This window comes from Armigeres subalbatus, chromosome 2 (assembly GCF_024139115.2).
Source record: "Armigeres subalbatus isolate Guangzhou_Male chromosome 2, GZ_Asu_2, whole genome shotgun sequence".
In the NCBI taxonomy this organism is placed as follows: Eukaryota; Metazoa; Arthropoda; class Insecta; order Diptera; family Culicidae; genus Armigeres; species Armigeres subalbatus.
The window spans coordinates 176,332,540-176,356,971 of NC_085140.1; the positions used below are offsets into that span (position 1 = coordinate 176,332,540).

The 24,432-nt window shown below is 44.7% G+C and overlaps 1 protein-coding gene across 4 annotated transcripts in view; it reads left to right on the forward strand.

Annotated features, from left to right (window-relative positions):
* LOC134211256 (transient receptor potential cation channel trpm) overlaps window positions 1-24,432 on the forward strand; it is a 371,958-nt gene that overhangs the window by 345,770 nt on the left and 1,756 nt on the right. For 3 of the 4 annotated variants that reach the window (XM_062687969.1, XM_062687968.1, XM_062687966.1), the window contains 9 exons: window positions 1,007-1,063; window positions 21,558-21,698; window positions 21,769-21,926; window positions 22,241-22,431; window positions 22,511-22,756; window positions 22,818-22,939; window positions 23,011-23,730; window positions 23,787-24,219; window positions 24,282-24,407. In XM_062687969.1, coding sequence (XP_062543953.1) covers window positions 1,007-1,063; window positions 21,558-21,698; window positions 21,769-21,926; window positions 22,241-22,431; window positions 22,511-22,756; window positions 22,818-22,939; window positions 23,011-23,730; window positions 23,787-24,219; window positions 24,282-24,407 — 2,194 coding nt within the window. The remainder of the gene's footprint in view (window positions 1-1,006; window positions 1,064-21,557; window positions 21,699-21,768; window positions 21,927-22,240; window positions 22,432-22,510; window positions 22,757-22,817; window positions 22,940-23,010; window positions 23,731-23,786; window positions 24,220-24,281; window positions 24,408-24,432) is intronic. The other variant, XM_062687967.1, reaches the window with a different exon arrangement.

Below are 24,432 nucleotides of genomic sequence, written 5' to 3' on the forward strand. Positions count from 1 at the left end.
GTCAATCTTGTTTCACGCAGGGGCAGAATAAACGTGTTCATCGCCTTCATCTTGTTGTCGATGGACAAGAAGCTCTTCAAAATACCGTTGACATGATACAAGAACTGTTCCTGCAGATTTTTCTTGATCATTGTGTGACGAATTGTCTTTAGTTCCAAGTAACGTAGGCATTTGTACGTACAACCATACTTCGAGTCTCCTCTTGTTCGTTGAGGCGAAAACAGCCGAAATCTACCAAAATATGGGATTGTTGTGGGCAGCATTATTGTTCAAGGTAGTAATGTGTTATCTTCCCAGATGTAAGAACATAATCATCAAAGCGGTTTTTGCGGTTTTTACGCGATTTTTTTAATATACGCGGATTGTTTTACGTGGACCGCATCTTCAGTTTGGAAAAATTTATAAAGCGATCCTGCCATCAACGAATTTCAACATGAAGCCAAATCATTTTTCTTTTTAAATTTTTGTTTTTTTTTCATTTTGCAGCATCATAAAAGCATTCTTTCTCCATTTACACACACAATTATAGTCACACATAGATACATTAAACCTTAGAAAACCTTATTTGATTTGAACTCCTAATGTAACGATGTTCGACGATTACCTTAATTTGTTACTCACAGTTTGTCACTTAGTCGACTTCTTTACACTCTTCGTGAATCTTTCGGTCGTCACCTCCTCCACATGTTAGATGTATGTCCTGCTGTCACACTTCAAAATTGGTACAATAATATAATTACATTTCGAAGACAACATGAAGATTGTTCGTACCGCCACGAATGATTCTAACTATTTTTTCTCTTATCTTCTTTCTTTCCGACCTGTTCGACATAAATGCGATTCTGCTTCCTCATCTTTCTTCAACATTTTTTCGACACGTGTTCTTTATATGTATGTGCGCGTCGCATTTCTGTACGAAAAACATATTGATGCTGCCGTTCGAGCAATCGAACAATTCAAAAACATTTAAAACCAATTTGTACCAACCATGTTCGACCTGCTTCAGGCGCTTTTGTCCGACACGTACTCTATGAAAGATACCAAAGTGCAGGAGAATGGAAAAGTAAGTTTTGTAAATTAGCTTTTTATCTAATAACCCCCCAACGCTATTTCTGTCACTGTTTGCTCCACACTGTACTTAACTCCACTTCCCACCGAAACCAAACACCTCTCACTTCAGTACTAGGATAACATCCCCCCCCACTTAGTCACACTTGTCTGACCCTGCTAAACACACACACGCCGTACTACCATAAGCTTTCACCTGTTGTAAGCTTTGCACAAACACACATATCTACACATGTATCTCTAACTCTAACCCAACTCATCAAAACTTTCGTCGAGTTGCCCGTCATCGGTCCTTAGCTCAAAAGGAACGATTAAACCAATCTTAGTCCTCTGCAGTGATGTTCACGGTACGGCTGCCATACTGTTCGACGTATCATTTCGATGTAATTAAGGCTTCATCCTCTCCCATGGACTGGAAGAAATTACCTGCACTCTTGGAGTTGATGGGTTTAGTCCTGGATATGTATCTCCTTTCACCACCGGTTGTGGACTAATTATTTTGGTTTTTAACAATTAAACTCAATCATTTGGACCTAAAACGTGTGCAGATTGTAGAAGGGTTGAGCGTCAAATTAGATTACGGTTAATAGCAATTGAATTTGTTTTCCACTCTGTTGATCAATTATAAATGTTTATCGAAACGGAATTGACGTCATATTCAATTCAGTCACTCTACATTCCTACTGAAACTTAGCTTGCTTTTCAACTTTTTTATGCTATATTTTGTGAGGCAAGCACAATGGATGCACTATGCCCAGGAAGTCAAGGATATTCCCCACCCCCACATCCTTGATCAGACTAAGAATCTAATTTGACATTTGCGGACTGGCTATTCAAAGTTTTTATGTACAGGCTAACCACGAATTGAGGTCAATTTGAATTGAAAACAGCCGGGCTTGGTCAAATAGTATGTAAAAATATGTTTTAAAGGTAATAAAATTTAACATTGGAACAATTGTTACACTAAGTGGCACTGCAATCAAAGCACACAGAAATAATTGTTATCCCCATGCCGGATGTAATGGATTGCATTTTCCTCTATCTCGGGGTGTTTTTGAATTCGAGATTAATTGATACACGAGCGTTTGTTGTGAACGATAGGAATGAATGGTTTTTGCCAAAGGGAAACAAACTTTGGAATACAGTAAGGTTGCTTTTAACGCGGATAGATTTTATTGAATTCTAATTTCTAATTTCCTCAACCTATCTAATGCCCTCTGTTTTTGTTTTTGATTTTGTATGGAGTTTTTCGCGAAGTCAATTCAATGATTTAGCACATCCGAAAGCCAAAATACGAGCTGGGTGGTCTTCTAGTGGCTGCCGCATCTGCCTATAAGCAAAGTCGTACCTATTTCCTACTTTGTATCTCAAACTTAATTCTTTCTATGTTTCACGTTCTACCAAAGCGATTCTTTTCTGTTATACCTTTCACACTAACAATTGCGAAAACCTTCCGTGGCACCTTTTAAAAATTCGTAGACTTCTCTGCATCTTTCTTGAGTAGGTGTCCAACTAACTATCCTTCCCTTTCATCAGCATTCGCAAGGATGTGACCAGGAGAGATCTCTACTGTTAGAGAGAACCTCGATTACATCTAAGAGATAGCGATTAGTCCCAAATCAATATCTGTGGTAACGATGCTATTGCTCATGCTGAAGGCCAGAAATAAACAGAAACCAAGTGCATAAAAAGTGACTCCAGTTTAATAACAATAAACGAAACGTTACATACTCATATACATTATAAAATAGAGAAAGAAAGTAAGGGTGTTCAAAACTCAGAAACCCCGGTATTAAAACTTATTTCGCAACATTTCGCAAACGATTCTCGTTGATTATACTCATGTTTGGTGCTTGAATGAGGGTATACCCCGTTAGGCATAAAGACGTTAGGCATAAGAACCATAGGCATAATGATCGTTAGGCATAACGGACGTTAGGCATAATGTGCGTTAGGCATAAAATGACCCAAAGAACAGCCCATGACATAAAGAAGGCAGAATAATGCCAAACGTCCATTATGCCTAACGTACATTATGCCTAACGTCCGTTATGCTTAACGTGCTTATGCCTAACGTCGCGGACCCCTTGAATGATGCATAACGCGTTACTCCATCCAGGGTCCAGATTGTAGTTCCATATCGGTCGAAGGGACAAAATATCAACAGGACGAAAGGTCGGAATTATGAAATTTGGTAAAATTCAAAAGGCATAGAGTTTTGAGAAGGAAACAAGGGGTCGTTCAAAAATGATGTCACAGGTTTGAGGGGAAGAGGTGTCTAAGATTTTGTGACAGTACATATACTAGATATACAAAAAAGCGTAACATAGGGAAATCTAAAAAAAAGTACCTACCTGGATATCTGGATGGCTACAGCGTCGATACACCTATGCCTGGGCGTATTGTAGAGCTCCATAATCGTCGAACGTTCAGGGTCCTAAGGTCCGATTCCACCGCGTGCAGCCAACGTTTTCGTGGCCTTCCACGAATTCGCCGGCCCCTATCTAGTTCTCTGTTGAATATTGTTTTCGCTATTCTTTCTTCCGACATTCGCACTAAGTGACCAGCCCACTGAAGTCTGCCTTATTTAATACGATTCACAATATTTTTTTCTTTGTATACTTGATAAGCTCATGATTCATGCGTCTGCGCCACACACCATATTTTCAAGTTAACCTCCGAGTATTGTACGCAGCGCTTTTCGCTCGAAAACCCCGAAGGTTCTCCGGTCCGCCTCTTTAAATATCCAAAAAGGGCCACTGGTAGAATCGGAGTTTTGTATAGAGTAAATTTCGTTTCCGTCTGCATGTTGCGGGACCTAAGCTGGTTACGTAATCCGTAAAAGACCTTATTCGTAGCAGCAATACGTCATTTCACTTAACGTGAAACGTCATTGTCACATGTCACAAGCGTTCCAAGGTAAATTTTACGATTCGCGCGACGCGGTGGCCCTGACATTGAATGGAGAGTAACGCGAATCGTAAATACAACAGAATAATTTTATTAAAACAAGATTAAAATATTCGTTAGGTAACACGCGCTTCACTTTCATCGTCCATAATGAATCATCGATTTATAGCATCGTCTGCTGACAGGGCCGGCTGCCAACAGTGAGCACAGCTGAATTAAAACTTCTCATGCGTGTAAAGGTAATGGCAATCAGGCGTGGAACTAATAAAGGCAGGTGAATTTGAATACAGCTGCTGATCGTCAACTGTTGACGACACTTCCACTCCAGGGTCAAACTGCCTTAAACCGACGGCTGAGTGTATACTCAGTGGATCATCGATCATAGAACTGTTCCTGATTGAACAGTTTTGCGATTCTGATGTGATGGTAGCAGGCGGAAGGTTGTTCACAGGTAGTGTCATTGTTTTAGGAAGCTGCAGATTTCATTCTGCTAAAAGGATATCCAAAGATCGCGCTTAGTTTTATAGGGGCGTAACTGTATAAATCAATTTCTATTTCTATTATTGTACCGAATTGCGCTAGTTTGTCGATTATTTAATGGTTTGGTGTGATAAAGGATGATTGTTTCTTGCACTAGAATCAATAATCACGGTTGAAGCTTTTGAAACAATTGAATTATTAACAAAATATGAAATCGATTAAGAGAAATCGATCAATACAATTACGCCCCTATGAAACTTAATTTGCTGATCAACGACTTTGATAGAACGGCTTCGCAACTGGTTGATGTGACACCTTAATATTCGTCTGTTCTCAGCCCAATCATTGTACATACTGCTCCAAATTCTTTCTAGCACTTCAGCAGATTTAGTATGGATTTAGACATACACTACACCAGATCCTCTTTATCAAACGACCGTAGTTTTCCATCTTTATTAGCCACTTATACTGGAGGAGTTGGAGGGCGCAAGAGTTCCAAACATGTTCGAATTGATCTTCCGAAAATAACTTTCGCTGGTGCATTACCGTTTGGTGTAGAGGGATTTGGGATGGTTCGGTAGGTAAGCAGAAAGGTATCGAGAGCTGCCTCCTCTCCTCCCTGTCGAATTTTTCGCTTAAACATGTCGACGAAACGCTCGGCCTGTCCGTTAGATTGTGGGTGATACGACGCCGTGGTGATGTGGTCGATTGCGTTGTTGAGACAAAAACTAGCAAACTCGGCGCTCTTGAACTGCACACCAGTATCGCTGACTAACGTACCTATTCGGTATTCCAAAACGTGCGAACATGCTTCGTAAAATGGAGATCGTTGCTGAAGGAGTTATAGTTTTGGTTCGCACAATCTCAACCCACTTCGAGATGGAGTCGACGATCAACAGTAAGTACATACATTAGGGTGGCTCAAAAAACACTTTTTCAATTTTTTTGATGGGCCGCCCTTTTATTCGGTTCTATTTGATGCCCTGATGCTCTGGACAAAATTTCAGTCAAATCGGTCAACGTTTGGGCGGTGCTAAACTCGTTGGAAGTTTCTATGGAAAAATGTATGCAGAAACATCCAAAAACAGTGATTTGCAGTTGGAAGGCACAATTTACGATCAAGAACCATGATACTAATTCAGTTCTTGTAGAATTAAATACAGAATGTTATGTTGAAAACCGCGAGAAGATTAGAGTTTATTAGGCAAAGATATTAGCATTTTACTGGAGTGTTGTAGGGGTGAATTTATTTCTTTTCAAAGGTAAAAGAAACGAAATTTGCTCAAACCCCACTTCAGAGAACTGCTAATAATTTAGCCGGGCAAACTCTTATCTCGCGGTTTTCAGCATAACATTCTGTATTTAATTCTACAAGAACTGAATGAGTATCATGGTTCTTGATCGTAAATTGTGCCTTCCAACTGCAAATCACTGTTTTTGGATGTTTCTGCATACATTTTTCCATAGAAACTTCTAACGAGTTTAGCACCGCCCAAACGTTGACCGATTTGGCTGAAATTTTGTCAAGAGCATCAGGGCATCAAATAGAACCGAATAAGAGCCCATCAAAAAAATTGAAAAAAGCTTTTCCCATACTAATTTGAGCCACCCTAACATACATACATACATCGCCTTCAAGCGGTCCCGCGTAATCAATGTGTACGTCTTGCCACGGCTGCATTGTTTTCGGCCACGGTTGTGGTGGCGACTTAGGGGGCTCTTCGCAACGGATGCACATTCCCTGCAAGCATTCACAAATTCAGCGATGTCTGCATCAATCGAAGGCCAATATACGTAGCTGCGAGCTACTGCCTTCATTCGATGTATTCCGGAATGTCGTCGATGTAACTGATGAAGACAACGTTCACGATATTGTTCCGGAATGACGAGGCGCTCTCCGAACATCACGCAATCATGGTCAACCGAAAATGAATCCTGTCGGTCGTAGAACTTTTGGACTTTATGATCGGCGATAGTTGACCTGGTTTTGGGCCAATCATGCAGCAAGAAGCGGCGCACTTCTCCAAGTACCAGATCTTTTTGGGTCGCATGTTGAACTGCTTTAAAGCTGAGAGGAACGGATTTGATGGTATTTGTGGCAACTGATCTCAAATATTTCTAAAGTATAACAATGGCTATGACTTAGTCTTCTTCTGGTCTTGCATTCATTCATTTATTTAGTTAACATCTAAACAGATAACACTGAATCAACAATTTGACGCCACAATGCACGGTTCGAGGCCGCATCTCTCCATCCTCGGATACGCCCCACGCTCGCCAAGTCGTTCTGCACCTGGTCTGCCCATCTCGCTCGCTGCGCTCCACGCCGTCTCGTACCTGCCGGATCGGAAGCGAACACCATCTTTGCAGGGTTGCTGTCCGGCATTCTTGCAACATGTCCTGCCCATCGTACCCTTCCGGCTTTAGCTACCTTCTGGATACTGGGCTCGCCGTAGAGTTGGGCGAGCTCATGGTTCATTCTTCGCCGCCACACACCGTCTTCTTGCACACCGCCAAAGATGGTCCTAAGCACCCGTCTCTCGAATACTCCGAGTGCTTGCAAGTCCTCCTCGAGCATTGTCCATGTTTCATGTCCGTAGAGGACTACCGGTCTTATTAACGTCTTGTACATGACACATTTGGTGCGGTGGCGAATCTTTTTCGACCGCAGTTTCTTCTGGAGCCCGTAGTAGGCCCGACTTCCACAGATGATGCGCCTTCGTATTTCACGACTAACGTTGTTGTCAGCCGTTAGCAAGGATCCGAGGTAGACGAATTCCTCGACCACCTCGAAGGTATCCCCGTCTATCGTAACACTGCTTCCCAGGCGGGCCCTGTCGCGCTCGGTTCCGCCCACAAGCATGTACTTTGACTTTGACGCATTCACCACCAGTCCAACTTTTGTTGCTTCACGTTTCAGGCGGGTGTACAGTTCTGCCACCTTTGCAAATGTTCGGCCGACAATGTCCATGTCATCCGCGAAGCAAATAAATTGACTGGATCTGTTGAAAATCGTACCCCGGCTGTTACACCCGGCTCTCCGCATGACACCTTCTAGCGCAATGTTGAACAACAGGCACGAAAGTCCATCACCTTGTCTTAGTCCCCGGCGCGATTCGAACGAACTGGAGTGTTCGCCCGAAATCTTCACACAGTTTTGTACACCATCCACCGTTGCTTTGATCAGTCTGGTAAGCTGTTATCGTCCATAATTTTCCATAGCTCTACGCGGTCTATACTGTCGTATGCCGCCTTGAAATCAACGAACAGATGGTGCGTTGGGACCTGGTATTCACGGCATTTTTGAAGTATATGCGGTACAGTAAAGATCTGGTCCGTTGTCGAGCGGCCGTCAACGAAGCCGGCTTGATAACTTCCCACGAACTCGTTCACTAATGGTGACAGACGACGGAAGATGATCTGGGATATCACTTTGTAGGCGGCATTAAGGATGGTGATCGCTCGAAAGTTCTCACACTCCAGTTTGTCGCCTTTCTTGTAGATGGGGCATATAACCCCTTCCTTCCACTCCTCCGGTAGCTGTTCGGTTTCCCAGATTCTGACTATCAGTTTGTGCAGGCAAGTGGCCAGCTTTTCCGGGCCCATCTTGATGAGCTCAGCTCCGATACCATCCTTACCAGCTGCTTTATTCGTCTTTAGTTGTTGAATGGCATCCTTAACTTCCCTCAAGGTGGGGGCTGGTTGGCTTCCATTGTCCGCTGAACTGACGTAGTCATCTCCTCCGCTGCCTTGACTTCCACTGCCTGTACTCTCAGCGCCATTCAGATGTTCCTCGTAGTGCTGCTTCCACCTTTCGATCACCACACGTTCGTCCGTCAAGATGCTCCCATCCTTATCCCGGCACATTTTGGCTCGCGGCACGAAGCCTTTGCGGGATGCGTTGAGCTTCTGATAGAACTTGCGTGTATCTTGAGAACGGCACAGCTGTTCCATCTCCTCGCACTCCGCTTCTTCCAGGCGGCGTTTCTTCTCCTGAAAAAGGCGGGTCTGCTGTCTCCGCTTCCGTCTATAACGTTCCACGTTCTGCCGGGTACCTTGCTGCAGCGCGACCGCCCGCGCTGCGTCCTTCTCCTCCAGAATCTGTCTGCACTCTTCGTCGAACCAATCGCTCCGTCGACTTCGACCCATATACCCGACGTTGTTCTCCGCTGCGTCGTTAATGGCTGCTTTAACTGTACTCCAGCAGTCCTCAAGAGGGGCCCCATCGAGCTCACCCTCTTCCGGCAACGCTGCCTCGAGATGCTGCGCGTATGCAGTGGCGACATCAGGTTGCTTCAGTCGCTCTAGGTCGTACCGCGGCGGTCGTCGGTACCGAACATTGTTGATGACGGATAGTTTTGGGCGCAGTTTAACCATCACCAGATAGTGGTCCGAGTCGATGTTAGCGCCACGATATGTCCTGACGTCGATAATGTCGGAGAAGTGCCGTCCATCAATCAGAACGTGGTCGATTTGTGATTCTGTCTGCAGTGGTGATCTCCAGGTGTACCGATACGGGAGGCTGTGTTGGAAGTAGGTGCTACGAATGGCCATATTCTTGGAGGCGGCGAAATCAATTAGTCGTAGGCCGTTTTCGTTCGTCAGCCGGTGAGCGCTGAACTTTCCAATAGTCGGTCTAAACTCCTCCTCTTGGCCAACCTGAGCGTTCAAATCTCCTATGATGATTTTGACGTCGTGGCTTGGGCAGCTGTCGTACTCACGTTCCAGCTGCGCGTAGAATGCGTCCTTATCATCATCAGTGCTTCCGGAGTGTGGGCTATGGACGTTGATTATGCTGAAGTTGAAGAACCGGCCTTTGATCCTCAACCTGCACATTCTTTCATTGATCGGCCACCACCCGATCACGCTTCTTGCATATCGCCCATCACTATGAAAGCTGTTCCCAGCTCGTGTGTGTTGCCGCAGCTCTGGTAGATGGTATGATTACCTCTAAACGTTCGCACCATTGATCCCTTCCAACAAACCTCCTGCAGCGCTACGATGCCGAATCCACGGTCCTTGAGCACATCGGCGAGTATGCGTGTGCTCCCGATGAAGTTGAGAGATTTGCAGTTCCACGAACCGAGTTTCCAATCGCTAGTCCCTTTTCGTCGCAGTGGTCTTCGCCGATGGTTCCGGTCCGTACTCTCTTGTTGATTGTTCGTTGCTTATGATTTTTAAAGGCTGGCTTGCAGGGCCTGACACCAAACCCCTAAATTTCCGGAGGACCATTCCTCCTTATTTCCGGTGGACCATGGTGCACAGTTTCACTTAGAGTCCCTCGCTGGCACTCGGACGATGATCAGCCGCCCCTAACATGGAGAACAGACGCTGTTGTGAGCCGATCCTGACATGGAGAACAGACGCTCAATAAGATTTGCACCTCCGGAGAGGAGCAAACCCCCTTCCCTGTCAGCATACGACCATAGTTCCCACCGGGGTTGGTTACCCGATCTTCCCTAAGGTTGCTCGTATCCCGGCCAGCACCGCGGGAGGTAGGGATAGGAGTTGCTGGGTAAGAGGCTAAGGACCGCGAGATGGGGTCTATTTTATTCCTTCAGGTACGCGAAGTACCAATGGTACGCTTTACCCAGCATTTGCCGTGCCGTGTGGTCTTGCATGGTGCGCTATAAGGCGTGAAAGAATATTCGCATTTCCAAATTTGTCGGTGCTGACGTACTCTATACGAAAATCGTACAGTAATAGGCCGTGCAGCCACCGTTGTAATCTATTCGCCGTATACACTGGTATTTCAGTCTTGGATCCGAGGATTCGGAGAAGAGGAGCATGATCCATTAGAAGAAGCAAAAACGGCGACCGTACAACATTCGGTGGAACTTTGTCACAGCGTACACGATGGCAAGGCTTTCGCGGTCCGGTTGACCGTATTGCTTTTCAGCCGGAGTGAGTGCACGGGAAGCATGTTGTACTACCTTGATAGCTCCACCAGGCATCTTGTGGCTTTTTGTAGCTCCAACGCCTACTGAAGAATCATCAGTCGACACGATGATTGGCAATTCTGGATTGTAATGCGTGATCTGGGCGCAGCCCATGTTGATCGATAAGATATCCCACATATATTTTTTTTTGATTCTGTCCAAAAAAGCACTTTTCCAACTTAACAGTTAAGCCATATTCCAGAATTCGATGCAATACGGCTTTTAAATTCCTCTCATGATCCGCTTCATCAGTCCCTCCAATTATCACATCGTCGATGTAGCCAGCGGTGCGTTTGAGACCAGTAAGCATTGTATCGACCAGTTGCTAGAATGCTCTCGGTGCTGCTTTTACTCCTGGTGGCAATCGGTTGTAGTATCCCTTGAGTTCTCACTCACTTCGACCTGCAGAAATGCATCTGACAGGTCAATTTGACTAAACACCTTGCAATTTCCTAATTTTGCGAAGCTGTCTTGTGGAAGAGGTAGCGCATATTTGTGTGGTTGAAGAGCCTCATTAAGACCAGTCGAGTAGTCGCCACAAATTATTATAGCATCATTCGCCTTCCGAACCACAACAATTGGCGCAGCCCACTCACTTTACTCCACCGGAGTAATGATGCTGGCATGCTCTGCTTCGCGAAACGATTATTACGCTTAAGCGCCTTGACGGATGCTGACGATTCGATCATGGCTGTATATACTATCATGCTTAATCGAAAGTAGTCTTTGACACTCGTCGGAAATGTGTTCCAACGTCACTGATGCATTTTCTTCGATGCGAGTCAATAATCTCGTCCGAATTTCACTATCTCCTCCAGATCTCAGACTGCATACGAATAACAAACATTTGAACTGCTCCTCATCCATATTGGCTAATTCGAATTCGACACAAAGTCGATTGAGCCGGCATGCATACGTTTTAAAATCTTCACCCGGCTGCTTGATAACCTGGAGACAACGATATCGACGACTGATGAAAGATTCTGCTGTTCCGAATAAACCTTTTAGCTTCACCATTGTGCTTTCGAACGTCCACTTCCCTTGGAGTCTCCGGTAAGATGTAGCTCACGTAGCGTTCGTTCTCCGATGGACCAAGTTTTCCGAGTAATAGCTGCACCTTTGCCTCGTCGTCCAACCGCTCTGCATCCTTTGTGAATAGGCTATCATATCGCGTATACCAAGCGGCAAACGTAACCCCATTATCCGGCTCGTAACGAAACTCAATTATGTTACTGGCTAGAGAATCTAGTATTTGCTCCGGATGTGATGTTGGTTGATGGAACGCTCGAATTGTTGAGTGAATAAGCTGCTCCTGTTGTTGTAGAAATGCCTGCTGCTGTCGTTACGAAGCTTCCTGCTGCTGGTGCAACAAATGATTGATTGCTGATTGTTGTTGCAGGATTTGCATGATCAGATCGGCTTGTATGGATGGCATGTGCTGCTGTTGTTGAGTTTGACGTTGTGTTCCATGCTGCAACAAAGGAGGGCGAAGAAACTGGATTTGGCGTATGTTGCTGATTTTCTCTTGGATAAGGTAGTTGATGCCCCGGTGGCAGCGGATGTGTACCATTTAGTGCTGGAGCTGCTATGTTCCTCCCTGGTGGTGAATCCATACTGGCGTCCAACCGGCGCCTCTTCCTCGTGGGTGGAGAAAGTTTTCTTTTGTTTGTTTACTCTGTCTCTTCACGCGAAAAACACAAAATCCTCATCGTCACTCTCACGATTCGCCGTGACACTGAATGGAGTGTAACGCGAATCATAAATACAGTAGAATAACACATACATTAGAACAAAATTAAAATATTCGTTAGGTGACACGAGCTTCACTTTCATCATTTCATTTCATTTATTCAGACTAAGGCCGAAGTGGTCTGTGCGGTATATAAGAGTCTTCTCCATTCGGCTCGGTCCATGGCTACACGTCGTCAACCACGCAGTCTACGAAGGGTCCGCAAGTCATCTTCCACCTGATCGATCCACCTTGCCCGCTGCGCACCTCGCTTTCTTGTGCCCGTCGGATCGTTGTCGAGAACCATTTTCACCGGGTTACTGTCCGACATTCTGGCTACGTGCTCGGCCCACCGCAGTCGTCCGATTTTCGCGGTATGAACGATGGATGGTTCTTCCAACAGCTGATGCAACTCGTGGTTCATTCGCCTCCTCCACGTACCGTCCGCCATCTGCACCCCACCATAGATGGTACGCAGCACTTTCCTTTCGAAAACTCCAAGTGCGCGTTGGTCCTCCACGAGCATCGTCCAGGTCTCGTGTCTGTAGAGGACTACCGGTCTAATGAGCGTTTTGTAGATTGTCAGTTTGGTACGGCAGCGAACTCTATTCGATCGGAGCGTCTTGCGGAGTCCAAAGTATGTACGATTTCCAGCCACTATACGTCTCCGAATTTCTCTGCTGGTATCATTTTCGGCAGTCACCAGTGAGCCCAAGTACACAAATTCTTCTACCACCTCGATTTCGTCATCACCGATGCAAACTCGCGGTGGATGGCTCACATTGTCTTCTCTTGAACCTCTTCCTATAATGTACTTCGTCATCGACGTGTTGATGACTAATCCGATCCGCTTAGCTTCCCTCTTCAGTCTGATGTAGGCTTCTTCCATCTTGTCAAAGTTACGTGCCATAATATCTATGTCGTCGGCGAAGCCAAATAGCTGGACGGACTTATTGAAAATTGTACCACTTGTGTTAATCCCTGATCTTCGTATTACCCCTTCCAAAGCGATGTTGAATAGCAGACACGAAAGACCATCACCTTGCCGTAACCCTCTGCGGGTTTCGAAGGGACTTGAGAATGCCCCTGAAACTCGAACTACGCACATCACCCGATCCATCGTCGCTTTGATCAACCGTGTCAGTTTATCCGGAAATCCGTGTTCGTGCATTAGCTGCCATAGCTGGTCCCGATCGATTGTATCATATGCGGCTTTAAAGTCGATGAATAGATGATGTGTGGGCACGTTGTATTCGCGTCATTTCTGCAGTACTTGGCGAATGGCGAACACCTGGTCCGTGGTGGAGCGTTCGCCCATAAAACCCGCCTGGTACTGCCCCACGAACTCCCTTGCAATTGGTGCTAGTCGACGGCATAAAATTTGGGGGAGTACCTTGTAGGCGGCGTTCAGCAATGTGATTGCGCGGTAGTTGCTACAATCCAGCTTATCGCCCTTTTTGTAGATTGACACACGACACCTTCCATCCACTCCTGCGGCAAAACTTCCTCCTCCCAAATCTTGGTATTGACCCAGTGCAGCGCTCTAGCCAGTGCCTCACCACCGTGTTTAAATAGCTCTCCTGGTAGTTGGTCAACCCCAGGGGCTTTGTTGTTCTCCAGCCGGCCAATCTCCTCCTGGATTTCCTGGAGATCCGGAGCCGGTAGAATTATGTCCTGCGCGCGTTCCCCCAGGTCCATCACCATACCGCCATCTTCGTCTGCCACATCGCCATTCAGGTGTTCTTCGTAGTGCTGCCGCCACCTTTGGATCACCTCACGCTCGTTCGTAAGAAGGTTCCCGTTTATGTCCTTACACATATCAGGCTGTGGCACGTGGCCCTTACGTGAACGGTTCAACTTCTCATAGAACTTTCTTGTGTTATTAGCGCGGTACAGTTGCTCCGTCTCTTCACGGTCTCGATCTTCCTGCTGACGCTTTTTCCTCCGGAAAATCGAGTTTTGTCTGTTCCGCGCCTGTTTATATCGTGCCTCGTTCGCCCTCGTGTGGTGTTGCAGCAATCTCGCCCATGCTGCATTCTTCTCTTCTACTAACTGCTCACATTCGCCGTCATACCAGTCGTTTCTCTGATCCGGGGGCACCGTGCCAAGTGCAGCGGTTGCGGTGCTACCAATGGCGGATCGAATATCTCTCCAGCCATCTTCAAGAGTCGCTGCGCCTAGCTGCTCTTCCGTTGGGAGTGCCACCTCCAGCTGCTGCGCGTATTCTTGGGCTAGTCTACCGTCTTGTAGCCGCCCAATATTAAGCCGCGGCCTCCGGCTTCGACGCGTGTTGTACACCGTAGAGAGTTTTGAGCGCAGGCATACTGCAACGAGGTAGTGGTCGGATTCAATATTCGCACTGCGGTTAGTGCGGACGTTCGTGATGTCGGAGAAGAATTTACCGTCGATTAGAACGTGGTCGATTTGGTTTTCCGTTTGTTGGTTATGTGATCTCCATGTGGCCTTGTGGATATTTTTTATGGATAGAAGGTGCTTCGGACTACCATTCCGCGGGAGGCTGCGAAGTTTATGCATCGTTGGCCGTTGTCATTCGATACGGTGTGCAGACTATCCGGTCCGATGACCGGTCTATACATTTCCTCCCTTCCTACCTGTGCGTTCATGTCACCGATGATTTTGACGTCCCGCAGTGGGCATCCATCGTATGTCTGCTCCAGCTGTGCGTAGAACGCTTCTTTCTCGTCGTCGGATCTCCCTTCATGTGGGCAGTGCACGTTGATGATGCTATAGTTGAAGAAACGGCCTTTAATCCTCAGCTTGCACATCCTTGCGTTGATTGGCTGCCACCCAATCACGCGTTGGCGCATCTTACCCAGCACTATGAAGCCGGTTCTCAGCTCGTTGGTGGTGCCACAGCTTTGGTAGAAGGTAGCCGCTCGATGCCCGCTTTTCCACACTTTCTGTCCTGTCCAGCAAATCTCCTGCAGCGCCACGACGTCGAAGTTGCGGGGATGTAATTCATCGTAGATCATCCTGTCGCAACCTGCGGAACCTAGCGACTTGCAGTTCCATGTTCCAAGCTTCCAATCGTGATCCTGTATTCGTCGCCTAGGTCTTTGCCGATTATATCGAGTCGCATTATCTCTTATATTGTTCGTAATTATTGGTTTTCCAGGTGGCTTATTGGGCCTGCGCAAACCTCCTGTCTCGTCGGAGGGCCGTCGTGTTAGGGCTGTTTAGCGTCCCACCTAACACCAGGACTTGGGCTTGTGCGCTTTGAGCGGCACACGGTCGCTTTGGTGGGGCCTACTTGCGGATGCATGCAGCTTTTTATAGGAGTTTAACAGGGCCCACTGTCAAACCCCACCACATCCTAGGCAAGCCCCACAACCCGCAGATGGCCTGGGGAGGGATCGTCAAGCCCCTTGGACATAGTCCATGCTGCCCCTAACTTTCATCGTCCATAATGAATCACTCGCTTTACAGCATCGTCTGCTGACAGGGCCGGCTGCCAACAGTGATCACAGCTGAATTAAAACTTTTCATGCGTGTAATGGTAGGGATGTCCACAGTAAACAAATTCTTCAACTTCAAACACATCCCCATCAAGCACTACCTCTGCACCAACACCACTAGGTCTTCCCCTATCTCTACCTGCACCATGTACTTTGTTTTGATAGAGTTAATGATTAAGCCTATTCTCCCCGTCTCCCTCTTCAGTGGGACAAAAGCCTCCACTACTGCTTTGCGATCGATTCCAATAAGGTCGATGTCGTCCGCAAAGCCCAGGAGCATATGCGACCGTGTGATGATAAAGCCGTTCCTCTGCACGCCAGATCGCCTAATAGCGCCTTCGAGTGCAACTTCTTCTTCTTCTTCTTCTTCTTCTTATTGGCATTACATCCTCACACTGGGACAAAGCCGCCTCGCAGCTTAGTGTTCAATTAAGCACTTCCGCAGTTATTACCTGCGAGGTTTTTATGCCAAGTTTCCATTGCTGCGAGGTTTCCATTAGCTGCGAGGTTTCTATGCCAAGTTTCCATTGCCATTTTGCATTCGTATATCATGAGGCTAACACGATGATACTTTTATGCCCAGGGAAGTCTAGCCAATTTCCAATCCGAAAATTGCCTAGACCGGCACCGGGAATCGAACCCAGCCACCCACAACATGGTCTTGCTTTGTAGCCGCGCGTCTTACCACACGGCTAAGGAGGGCCCCAGTTAGTCGAGTGCAACGTTGAACAATAAATTCGAAAGTGCATCACCCTGCTTCAATCCGTCTAAGGTCACAAACTAGGTTGACACTTCGTCTGCAATCCGAATACTTAATTTCGAGCCATCAAGCGTTGCACGTATCAGTCAAATCAGTTTCGCCGGAATACCATGTTCGGACATTATCTGCCACAGCTCATTCCTTTTCACTGAATCGTACGCTGCTTTGAAATCAATGAACAGATGGTGAGTCTGCAAGTTGTACTCCCGGAATTTATCAAGGATCATCCGCAGGCTAAACATCTGATCTATCGTTGATCGACCCTCACGAAAACCTGCCTGGTATTCGCCGACGAAGGACTCCTCAAGCGGTCTCAGTCTGTTAAACAGGATACACGACAGGATTTTATACGCCGCGTTCAAAAGGGTGATCACTCTATCATTGGCACATTCTAGTATGTGTCCTTTTTTATAGATTGGGCATATGAGGCCATCCAAGTAGCCGACAGGCAGTTCATCATCCTCCCTTATTTTCTGGATAATGTGGTGGATTGATTGATGCAGCTCCCCACTTCCGTGGATGAGAAGCTTGACTGTTTTTCAGCTCGTTTAGAGTCTTCTTTACTTCGTCCAGCGTTGGTGGTTCCACAGCTTGACCATCGCTGACTTTGTATATCCTGCTCCTTAATACACCTCCATTTTCACATTTCAACAGATCTTCGAAGAGCTCCTTCCAACTGGCTGCCACCATAGTCTTGTCTGTCAGTAAATTCACCTCTCGGTCATTGTACATGGCGGGCACTGGCACAGTCTTATCCCACGCGCCATTGACAGTTGCGTAGAACCTCCGCATATCGTTTCTATCCATATTCTTCTGCGCTTCAGCTATCACACTCTCTTCGTGTTGCCTTTTTTTCTGCGGTGGATTCGTTTCTCTTTTGCCCTTGATACACTGTACCGTTCTATATTGTAATAAGTACGAGCCACTAGCATTCGACTCCTAGCAGCATTTTTCTTGTCCGTCACTCGCTGGCACTCCTCATCAAATGAACCATTTCGTTGGCGTCGCTGTGCAGTGCATAACACTTCCTGCGCTGTTGTAGTCACAGCTTCGTGGACATTTTCCCACAATTTGTTGACGTCGCCAGATCCGTTAGCATCTTCTATCCACTCGTCCAGCTTCTGGTGGTACTGTTCAGCAACTCCTTCAATTGACAAGCGTTGGATATTGAAACGCATTGTTCTGTTGTTTCGTGAATTCGTGACGCTTGAAAGTCGAATTTTTGCGACTACAAAGTAGTGGATCCCAGTCAATGTGGTCTATCTGTGAGCAAGTGTCTCCACTCACATGTTGCCAGGTGTGTTTGTAAGAATTTACGTGTGAAGTAGGTACTGCTGATTGCCATCCCTCTAGCAGCAGCAAAGATTACAAGTCGCAGACTATTATCGTTGGTAGCGGAATGAAAGCTTTCCGTACCAATGACAGGGCGAAAGAAACTTTCTCTTCCGATCTGCGCATTTGCATCCCCGATGACAATATTTACATCGTGTGTTGGGCACTCTCCTTGTCAAGGTTCTCATAGAACTCATCCTTCACGTTATCAGGCTTATCGTTCGTTGGGGCATAGATGCCGATTTTGCCCTTCATTCTCAACACGCAAATGCGGTCGCTTATCGGCTTCCATCGGATAACACGCTTCATCTGCTTCCCGATCACCATGAAGCCAACTCCTCGTTCTGTTCTGTCAACGCCGCTTTGGTAGATGTGGTACTTGAATGAAGTGTTCGCTATGGGATCCACCGCCCGGAATTCACGTTCTCCAGTTTCTGTATTGCTACCATACCCACGCCGACTTTCTGCAGCTCACGAGTCAATAGCCCAACACGTGCGGGTTCATTCAAAGTTCTCACATTCCAAGATCCGAATTTCCAATCGTTGCCTTTTATTAGCTGCCGGGTCTGTTGCCGTTGAATCCATCCCATTGCTCTACTTTTGCTTTTCTTGGTAACTGTAGAATCTTTGGTAGGCTAACTTACCAGGGTTGTGCTACTTACATCGCGTTGACGAAGCTGCCTGGAGAACAGACGCTCGATCAAATTTGCACCTCCGGAGAGGAGCAAATCCCCCCTTTCCTGTCAACATACGAACATAGTTCCTACGGGGGTAGGTTACTCGATTTTCCCTAAAGTTGCTCGTATCCCGGCACGCGCCACGAGGAGGTAGGGATAGGAATTGCTGGGTAAGAGACTAAGGACCGCGAAATGGGGTCTATTTTATTCCTTCAGGTACGCTTTACCCAGCATTTGCCATACCAAGGAAAGAGGGGTATTGTTCAGAAAACGTACAATTTAGTGTACCTTCTGATCTCCTGGACCGATCCCAACCAAATTTGGTACACACATTCTATATCCTGAGGGGATGATTATAGAATGGGTAAAGAGCCTTTCAGAAAAGGGGGAGGGTGTGAGAGGAAGGGTTATATTCGTGTAAGATTCTGAACTTTTGGAGCGATTTCAACAAAATTTGATACGCATGTTCTACGTGTTATTGGGATAAGGGGGAAAAGTATTTTTCAGCAAACGAGTCGTTTAGTTTATTTAAACGCATGGAGCGGTTTGAAGCAATGAAGAAGACTGGAGCAAGATGGAAGATAAAAAAAGAAATTATAATAGGTAGTGAAAGGAGAAAGAAGGAATCAAGGAGAATGAATAAGGAAGATGGAAGAAGGCTGAAGAAAGAAAGAGGGAGAAGAAAGAAAAAGGAAAAAGGAAGCGTTCAGAAGAAAGAAGAATAGGAAAAAACATCAGGAAAAAAGAAGGAGATAGAAAAAAGATAGAAGATTAAAGAAAGAAGGAAAAAAGCACAGAAGAAAAAAGAAGATGGAAAAATAAAAGGGGATGTAGCAGATAGAAATAAAGAAGAAAGGAAAGTTGCGTTTTTAACCTATTGTATTATTAAGCAAAACGACATTCGGCCAAATGGCCTAACACCAAGTATGACACAAAGAAAACCGTCACCCTATTGCGGAACCGATCACCACAGTATACACACTGAGTTGCATCTAAGGGTATCGGCAGGTATTCCCGAAAAGCTATTGCACTTTAGCACACCCCTGTGAAGCAGCAATCTCACCTTTGAACTCTATTTCAAACGACTGCTTCGTAAACTCTTGAATGAGCACACACAATTAACGAGTCCCGAGCAAATCCGGGTACATAAGGCCAGTAGAATATGAAAGTCACATGATACGATACACGAATGCGACAGTGCAAAAGAAGTCATACAAAATTAAATATAGACCGATCTAATAATTATAAATACACTAAGAAAAAGTCACCAATTGAAATACCGTTTGATATTTAATGAAAATGTCGATGCCTCCTAAAAATTACATCCTACTCTTTCACGTGATGTATTAGTTCCGAATTTTTTGCTTCAAATTAAGAAAATATGAAGCTTTGATTTTTGATCAAATATTTTGTTTGGTATGGGTTATTTGTGGAACGTGTTTTTTGGTAAATTATCTAGAAAAGAATGTCAGCTATACATTAAATCAATATAACTTTCAATACAGACGCATAACAATGTCTGTCTTGTCGCATTAACGACGTGATTTAGGTGAAAAATAATTTCAATGAAAATTTCGAAAAACCATAAAAAATAATTCGGCCAATGAATTATCATCATTAGTACGGATGTGGCTCTAGAAACAGACGATTTTCAGGTACGGTGTATCTTGGGATTTGATCTGGACACTAATGACACAGACCACATTGCTCCAAAAAGTAAAAAAAAAACTGGTTGCATTAGTGAAAACGAGAGCTCGGAATAATTTTTAATGTTTTTTGAGGCTAGTCGCTGTTAATTTGAAATTGTTCTAATTCTTGTCCGATAGCTATTATTTAATTTTTAAAATCTTTAAAATGCTTATTAAATGAGTATAAAAACCAAATAGAATGCATTAAGTAATAATATTAATGAAAATTTTTAAGTAATAGCTGAAAAACATGTTGTGCGAAATCCTCGAAATATTGCGATGGAAAAAATATAGAACATGACAAATTTTCGAAACGTTCTGGAAAACCTTAAAGTAGTAAATTAGTTTAAAAAAGAACTATACAATAAACAAGGTGTATTTATAATTATGGGAACGGTCTTTAAGGTCACTCCTGACGGAATCCAAGATTAAAAGTGCTCGCGTTTTCGGGGGCACACCACTCGATGCGGAAGCAACGGACAACTGTCATTTTTATTATTTCACGCATGCTGCGACGCAGCAAAGCTAAATCAACAAAAATGACAGTTGTGCGCCGCCTCTGAATCAAGTGGTGTGCCCCCGAAAACGCGAGCACTTTTAATCTTGGATTCCGTCAGGAGTGACCTTTTAAGCCATACAAAGGAAGAAGACCTGATAACCATGTTAACAAAACATGGAAAATTATGTCGACGATTATACTTACATATAAGTATTTAAACAAATTGGGGAGAATTATGGTTCCATAAGCATAAAAGAGGCTAAAAAGGCTGACCTTACAATTGTCTGTTGTTTGAAATTTCCCCTCAGAAAACGAAGAAAGTTAACAATAATGCTCCTCACTATATACCCCAGTTTCTCTCATATATCTTACACAAACTCCTCAACATTCTTCGAGATTCAAAATTTACTTAGATTTCCGTTGGTTAAAATACTGTTCGTTGATTTTTGTAGGTAGGCCTGACCGGATGTCTGAAGTCAAAAGTTAGTTTCAGTCTCTTTATTAAGTCTCGCTCGAGATATGATGTTTCGTTATTTCGAATCGTGTTCAATCCAATATTCTCGATGTTTCAATTGCGATAGAATATCCTTCGGGGTGTCTCGATAGTCCATTCGGTTTTTAATTTTGTTAGTTAGATACTACTTTGTATTTACGCTAAAACATCAAACGCTTTCGTAATCAATCATTTTCTTAGTCCAACAATTCAAAGTTTTTAGTATAAGGATTATTTGCACCAATTGGCATGGCTTTGGTTTGAAATTTAAAATTTAGTACATAAGTATTCAAAACATTCATTATGATTCCAGTTTTTCGTAACCAATTTTCAATTTACTGCACCATTATCGTTAGTAATACAACATTAGATCACACATCCACAAATTAGATATTTTGTGTGGTATTTTTTTCCTGATTGATCCGTATTTATTGAATTTGGATTTTCCTGCTAGAAATCTGTTATATGTACCAGAGGTTGCTAACAATTTATCTCCCTTTTGAAAGGTATCCCTAACGGACTCGGAAAACACGCAGTACAAAGACTACATGTACGATCACGACTTGCGGAACCAGCGACCGCTCAAGTTGAAGAAAAAGTTCTACGAATTCTACACGGCTCCCATCACGAAATTTTGGGCTGATTCGGTTGGTTCTGTGCACACTCCATCGATTGCGAAACTCAATTATTAAGCAGTGGTTTTTGGTTCCTTTTTAGATGGCGTATATGTTCTTTCTGGTGCTGTTTACGTACACGGTGCTGGTACGGATGGAGCCGACACCGAGGTGGCAGGAAGTGTACTCGATAGCATACATCGCCACACTGGGTTGCGAAAAAATAAGGGAGATAGTGTCATCGGAACCGGTAGCAATTTCGTAAGTATGCACACTTTGAAGCAAATTAAAAAAGAGGGTTACATGTTATTAGAATCAATTGTGGCTGTAACATATTGCAAGCAAGCATAGAGTTCCATTTTAGCGCGATATTACACTCTACACTCCATTAAAACATACATATGTAGTTTTATCACCCAATCGAGAAATTCTCTTAGATGAATCCGGGAGTCCGGGATTCGAGCCTCCTTCTGCCACATTTGTCCTGGGGTATATTCCAGTCTTGCTCATTTTTTTTTATTTGCGCCAATTAAGTTTAAACTTTTCTGTTCAACGAGGTATCTTTTTCTCTACAGCCACAAATTCTCCGTTTGGGCTTGGAACATGTGGAACCCGTGCGATGCTGCGGCCATAATTTTCTTTCTTATCGGGCTGGTCCTTCGATTGCGGCCGTACACTATGGAAATCGGTCGAGTGATATACTGCGTGGACAGCATCTACTGGTATCTGCGAATATTGAATATTCTTGGCGTCAACAAATATCTGGGTGAGTATATCCACCTCACATAAGGTTGTCATTCCATGAGACACGTTTGATTGATTTTACCACCCGGTATGGGAAATAGGACCCCTGGTGACGATGATGGGCAAGATGGTGAAGAACATGATTTATTTTGTCGTTCTTTTGCTGGTGGTATTGATGAGCTTCGGTGTGAGTCGGCAGGCTATTCTGTTCCCAGATAATGATGCCAGCTGGAGACTGATTCGTGAAGTCTATTATCAGCCTTATTTCATGTTGTATGGAGAGGTGTTTGCAGACGATATTGATCCACCTTGTGGAGAAGACCCCTCTCAACCTCAATGTGTGACAGGTAAGTAGCTTTATTCCGTAGTATATGAAATACAAATCTCAAACTTTGAATGTTCTTGCAGGTCACTGGGTAACGCCTATTGCCATGTCGATGTACCTCTTGATTGCCAACATTTTGCTTATCAATCTTTTGATTGCGGTTTTCAACAATATCTTCATCGAGGTGAATGCTGTATCTCATCAGGTAGGATGAAAAACAAAATGCCTCATCAGAAAAAAAAAATCAAATTTCTTCTTGATCTGTTCCGATTCAAGGTTTGGATGTTCCAACGGTTTACGGTTGTGATGGAGTACCAACAGAAACCTGTATTGCCACCCCCTCTGATAGCATTCTGCCATTTTTATTCTTTCCTGCGTTACCTGATCAGAAAGGCAAAGGGGTTACAACAGTCGCGGGACAACGGATTGAAATTGTTCTTAGAAAAGGAAGATATGGAGCGATTGTACGATTTTGAAGAGGAATGCGTAGAAGGTTATTTCAGGGAACAAGATGCTCTCCTCCAACAGTCAACTGAAGAACGAATTAAGAATACAGATGAGAGAGTTGAAAACATGTCGCAGAAGATAGAAGATATCAATCAAAAGGAAAATATGCAATCGGCTACAGTTCAGAGTATTGAGTTTCGATTAAGGAAGGTGGAGGAATCGGCCGACCAAATTCTTTCACACCTGGCAGTGATCCACAGATTTATGTCCACGCACACACAAATGCAGGACACTTTGGCCGGGTCCAATGACAACATGAATGCATTGGGAGGGCCAGGAGGTGGAAGTATAACGTTTGACACAAGAGCAAGGACAATATCCGAAAGCGATAGCAATAACGCACCAACAACGCAACCAAGAAAGAAGATCAACAGATCGTTGACGGAAGTTAGACCCGATGCCTACATATTCGACGATGGATTGCACTTTGAAGTGAGAACAGTTCCAGAAGAAAATGAAAGCGAACGTTCGCCAGATAAGTCGCTAGCGGTAAATATTTCTTTTCACATAATTAGGGTCACATGCTTTATTTCTTATGATTTTAGGTATCCAACGATCGGAAGCTATCCATGCACTCGGAATACTCAGAAATGTTCCTACCTCAATCGAAAGTGATATCTCCCGCCGAATCGGCGGGAGTGGCAAGCTCAACCAATAAGATAAAAACGCCCTACCTGAATGTCCGACAGGATACGGCAAGCACTGAAAGTAAGGATACCCTCACCCCATTGGAGAACTGTGATGATCGTACGTTGGTGGGGGATGGATCCGCTGAAGATGTTGTCGATCCCAACTATGAGGGGCTAAGGCAGCGCTCTGTTGGTCGACGGAGAAGCAGTACCGTGGGTGGTCGAAGAAATTCTGAGAGTGCATCTGGTTTCGATATCAACAAGTCTCAGAACAGTTTGTATCAAAGCGGGTTTGCCAAGCGGCAACACAGCGTTACCCAATCTGAGCCGGACAGTGGTAACGAGCAACGTAAGTATTTCGATTTTGGTTAAGGTAGTTCGATTAGGTATATGAAAATTTTATTATTTTAGCGGTACAACGACCAGTTACTAGAGGTAGAGGTCTTCTCCTGCAAATCCATAATGAATATACCTCCATTACGGATGAGCTGGAAAGTGTGTGTCATATGATCACATCCCCGACATCCTCATTGATGGGTGAGTGATTGATAATTGAAAATTA